The sequence below is a fragment of the Spea bombifrons genome, chromosome 1, assembly GCF_027358695.1.
Source record: "Spea bombifrons isolate aSpeBom1 chromosome 1, aSpeBom1.2.pri, whole genome shotgun sequence".
In the NCBI taxonomy this organism is placed as follows: Eukaryota; Metazoa; Chordata; class Amphibia; order Anura; family Pelobatidae; genus Spea; species Spea bombifrons.
This window is the reverse complement of record NC_071087.1, coordinates 51,170,640-51,176,077: the sequence shown is the minus strand read 5'-3', so window position 1 is coordinate 51,176,077 and position 5,438 is coordinate 51,170,640. Positions and strand designations below refer to the sequence as shown.

Here is a 5,438-nt window from a genome sequence, read left to right as displayed (position 1 = left end):
ACATGCTCTCTCTGTGTTGCCATTGGCTGCCAGCACGCGACACCCGCTCTCTCTCATTGGCCGTTGTGACACGCGACCGGCGCGGGGCCTGGGTCTGAGACTGGGAGGAGGGAGGCGGGAGGGCGGCACGCGGGACAGGGGGGTGGGGGGTAAGGGGGGGCAGAGCGGCGCGTGCCGCTTTTAAAGGGGCGTCTCGCCTCCAGCAACCGGAGAGGAGCTGTGTGCACGCGACCCGAGTGTGTTTGTCCTGAGAGCAGAGCCCCGGGTGTCACTGTGCCGCACTCACCTGCAGAGCCCCGCTCCCGCACGCTGTTCTGCAACCCGTCTCCTAAACGCGCTGCGCACCCGCATCACGCTCTGGCCATGTCTCGGCTGCTACACGGTGCCGTCGGAGAATGGTGCGACTTGAAGGAGTTGCCTACAGATCCGGGACTGCTGGGCAGAGACTACCTGCTGGATGGCACAGACCCCAGAGCCTGGCTGTCCGCCTCCTCCCTGCAGAGCCACACGGACTACCTGCTGCACGTACAGAGCAGGGCGCACAAAGTCAGGGACCTGTGCAAGATGAAGGAGCTGCGGGAGGAGGACGACGACGAGGAGGAAGACGAGGACGAAGAGAGGCTGTGCAGGCAACGTGCCCCCTCTAGCAAGGGCACCAACGGGGTGCAGAAGCAAAGGAGGCTTGCGGCCAACGCCAGGGAGAGGAGGAGGATGCACGGGCTCAACCACGCCTTTGACCAGCTCCGAAATGTCATCCCCTCCTTCAACAACGACAAGAAACTGTCCAAGTACGAGACCCTTCAGATGGCCCAGATCTACATCAACGCCCTGTCCGATCTGCTGCAGGCGCCCCCCGAGCATCCCCAGCCGTGCCCGTCCTACCCTTTGCACCCCGCAGGTGAGACTAGGAGGTTCAACGGAGACTTTTCCCTACAGCTGGACCCGCTCAACTATTCCTTCCAAGAAGGGGTCACTCAGAAAGCGCTGTCTCCTACATCGTCTACGTCTTCCCAGGGAGCGATGGAATCTGCAGAAGACAGCAAAACCTCTCCACGATCGCACAGGAGTGATGGCGAGTTCTCCCCCCACTCACATTACAGCGACTCCGATGAGGCCAGTTAGATTCCCGTGTGCGGAAAGACCTAGTGGACATGAACTCAGAAACCCACAGGGTGACACCTGTGTGACTCTCACCTGTCATCAGGACATTCTTCTGTCACCATCAGCAAGTCGGTGTCAGGTTCTCTCTGACAAGTTCTTCCAACTCTTCGAACTCTTATAGACTTGAGAAGAAAAGTGTCAAGAGAGCTCCTGGAAAGCATCATTCTAGTCAACACAATTCACTTCTAGACAGTGTCAAGAGCAGAAGCCACCAAAAAAAAAACCAGTTACAACCAATGACTTTGGGGTGCCCTACAACTTCCTAGATTGCCATTAACTCCTGCCACTCAGACCCAGACTCCCATCTGCAGCTCACCTGGTGGTAAAGGGGTTAACCTTTTATAGCCTAGTAGGTTAAGGAGATATGTCTTTTATATGTATAACCCAGAACTCTGCCAAGTTAGATGATGTCTTTCATAGTGATCTGTACCCTAATTAGTCCAAGTAGTCCATATTTTCTGTATGTCAGACAATGTCTTCCACCAAATCCTAACGTCTTCCAAGATGAAAACTGTCTTAAAACTGAGAGAAATGATGTATGTAAATAATGTTTAACTGCCTTCCTGTGTATATATAATGGAGAAATGCTAGTTTTTTATACTAAATAAGCCCCTAATTTGCGTTCTGCAAAACTGCACTTTAAAGCCACTGATGGCAAAAAAACACAATGAATTTAAGATTGAGAAATGACTAAGGAACTGCCAACCAGCACCAATATTTGTCATTTAAGCCACTTACAGAAACCCATGGGGGACCTTTGCTTGTCCTCTCTGGTACTTAAAGGATACATTTTGTCACTGCATGGAGGGAATGGGGAATGCATTTTGTTGTGTCAAATTTATGGTCATTTTTTTCTTTTGCTTGTGGTATTAGAACATTATTTATTGTGTTTGCTATATGTTTTGCCTGTCTTTTTTTTGTTGTTGCTTTTTTTACTTTTTCTATGAAAAAATACGGTTTTATTTGATTTTAGTACAGTTCACTGCCATTGTTTGTTTACCATTTCTGGACCATAATAAAATAAATTAAAGCAGAATTCTATATTTGTTGGTCTGTTTCTTTTTTTTTTTCTGTTACTAAATATGTGCAATTGGACATTTAATTTGCGAATATGCTCTTGGAAACACAAGCGTTTCAATATTTTTAAAATCTTTACGAAATATATAATTATATCTAAACAAAAAAGATAATTATCATTAACCTATCTATTTAGTCATGTTAAAGTGAACAAAATTACTGAACAAAATCATCCAATTTTATTTAACTCTTTAAACTTAATTTAAAGTTTTGAAATAATATGAATTAATTTACAACTAGTTTCTCTAACTTCTGAACCAGTAGCTCATTATGTTTTTTATATATATATAATTGTCCTAAAAACTATGTTAAAACATTATTATGTTATGTCCAACAATATTATGTCCAAAACGACTATTCGTTAGTTCTCAAGGTATCTATTGCGCAATTTATTTTCCAGAATTATAAATATTCCAGTTGGTTATGTATAAATTATATATATATACATATATATATATATATGTGTATATATATATATATATATATATATATATATATATATATATATATATACATATATATTATTTTTAATTTTTTTATGTAATTTTGCTCTCAATGAGTTGCAGTTAATTTGTAAATAATTTAAAATGAGTAAAGGTGTCATTCATATAATTTGAATGAAAATATGTTATACACTAAAAGCCGGCAATTTAAACTTAATTTCGTTGTACCACTGCGAACAAAAAACTGCAATTATTTTTTAGCCCATAATTCAATATATGTCATCGTATATTTATCTTGTTGTACTAAATTTTATAAGCGCGGTAACCAAAAATAATAACAAAAAAGGTCTTTGAGAATGTGATTTCGTTTATTTATGCACAGTGATATTTTTACACCTTTATTGTCTTTCCCGCGACATTTTTCATGTGCAGTTCCCTCTCATCAAAATAGGGACGGTTCAGTTCATTGTATTTGGGGGGGAATTTTAGTAACAAAGTAAATAAAAAAATAATATAGTTTTAGATGTATTATATATTGTTCCAAACAATATTGACAACAAAAAGATTTTAGATCAATAATGCCTTTAAACTGGTCTATATTACCGTAAGCAACTGTGACCTATTGCCGGTGTATCCCAACTTGAATGAAAACCATGCTGGCATAAAATATCAGTGAATAATTCATTTGTTGAATTATATTTAATGTAATTGAGCGTAAGGTCTTATTTAAAAAAAATCTTGCTGTTATTACAATAAATTGGAACAGTTCGGTTTCCCAAGCATTCTATTCTTTTTTTAAGCAACGAATACATTTGTAATAATTATTATTATTATTATTAGCGAATCCCAAAGAAATTGCACTGTGCTCTTCACAAGAGTATCGTCTCTACCCAAACTTTGTCTCTTTTGGCAAAACAGTAAAAGGACAGAAAGCACGCGCAGCAGACTTAAGGGAGCGATCTATCAACAAGGTAACTTTGTCTTGTCTTTTGGTGACAGTAAAATAAGAAGTCCCCACGCAGTGTTTTCGGTGGGTGATTAGATTCTGTAGAAATTCATTAGGTGATGATAACCAGGTCCAGGGGAAAAATGCACCTGTCCCTTTGATAACCTCTTGCACCGTGAGGGTTGCAGGATTTCAGATACATATCAGGGATCTTGTTGCTAAATGAATCAGGTAAAAGCAACTCTCTACAGAGCCCTGGCAATGCTAACTAACGCCGTGTGCGTGGACCTGGTGGGTGAAAAGTTCACAGGGCTGTGTGCATCTTTCTTTCTCTCTTCCTTTCTTTCTTTCTTTCTTTCTTTCTTTCTTTCTTTCTTTCTTTCTTTCTTTCTTCTTTTCTCCCTTTCCAATCTACACGACTCTTTTTCTGCTCTCAACTTCCTACCATTTTGCATGCTGTTCCCACCTCTTCTATGCGAATATTCCCAACCCCTCCTTGTAAAGCTAATTGTATTCACTATTGTTTTCATAAAACTATATAAATATAAAAAAAAACAAATACCACACATGCTCCCTACATGATGGGCACGTTTCCCTCTTACAGAAATGTTCTGAAATCCAAACCGATTTGATTGCTGAATATGAGACCTCCTTGGGTTCCAGGTGGATTGATATCATATTAAATAACCCATCAAAGAAGATATCGAGATACCACATGGAGCTGACTCTTGTGTTCTAATACCCTTCTACTTAATGATCTGACATGAGCTAAAACCCCTGCTTGAATTTAGTCCAACTGACATCTCTGTGAGGATTAAAGAGCTTTCTAGCTAAGACTTGGTGCTCTCACATACAGAATAATTCATTACACACCTCAGCCCTGGAAATCCATTATACATCTAAACAAACTATTACAGATTTTGGCTTTTGGGGCACATCTGCCTATCCCACACTTGGCAGGAAGCATTCTTGCACTCCATTAGCAAGCTGTAACATGTAGCTGCAGGTTGCAGATATCTCATTAATATTTTGGATATAGATGAATATTGAGTATTACACAGTTCTCATTTCCCATATGCTAGCCCACTCCTACCATGCTGACTGACTCCTTTCTCTCCATTATTAGCAATTAGCCTCTACTTTCTAAAGTCAGCTCCAAGTTACCAAGATACCTAGCAAAGGAACCAACTATGTGTAGAAGACAACCATGTCTAATGTAGGAGGTAATGAAATGCATCAGTGAATTTGAAATAACGTTAGGGTTTTTTTAAGGCTCACAGAAGGATGTGCATTTGTTAAGGGTCCAAGATTAGCAATCTGGCACTCGAAACCATCTTTGGACTAATATATATAACATTAACATAATAATCAATATAATATATTTCATCATTAGTAGATTGAAGCAACTGCTCCTTTCAATTACTACTTTGGATATATCTTGTTTGTATGAATTTTTTAAACCATATTGAGTCTCAGGGGCGTAAGTAAAACTTTTGCACACCCATTTGTCATTTAAAGGGTTAATAGTGGGGTTAAATTTTGACAATATTTTGCAATAACTCCCGATTAATTATCACTTTTAATCTCTTGATTGTGTGGATTTATAACCATGTTGAGTCCCAGAGCTTTTTGCACACCTATATGTAAAGGGTTAATAGTAGTTTATAAAATAGCCTCTGGAGACGTTCTGTATATTTTTTTTTTTGGTGAGATTATTACTTCTCATTATATTATGATGTGGAGGGGCATTGGTGATCAGAAATAGAGAAGTGTGGTGGACTTGTGGTAATGTGAGTGTTTCTTAATTAGAT

At 39.8% G+C, this 5,438-nt stretch overlaps 1 protein-coding gene across 1 annotated transcript; it reads left to right on the top strand.

Annotated features, from left to right (window-relative positions):
- Positions 1 to 246: 246 nt before the first annotated feature.
- On the top strand, positions 247 to 1,829 carry ATOH1 (atonal bHLH transcription factor 1). The gene has a single exon (XM_053455686.1). The coding sequence runs from the start codon at positions 364 to 366 to the stop codon at positions 1,120 to 1,122; it is 759 nt and encodes a 252-aa protein (XP_053311661.1). The 5' UTR covers positions 247 to 363; the 3' UTR covers positions 1,123 to 1,829.
- The last annotated feature ends 3,609 nt before the right edge of the window (positions 1,830 to 5,438 follow it).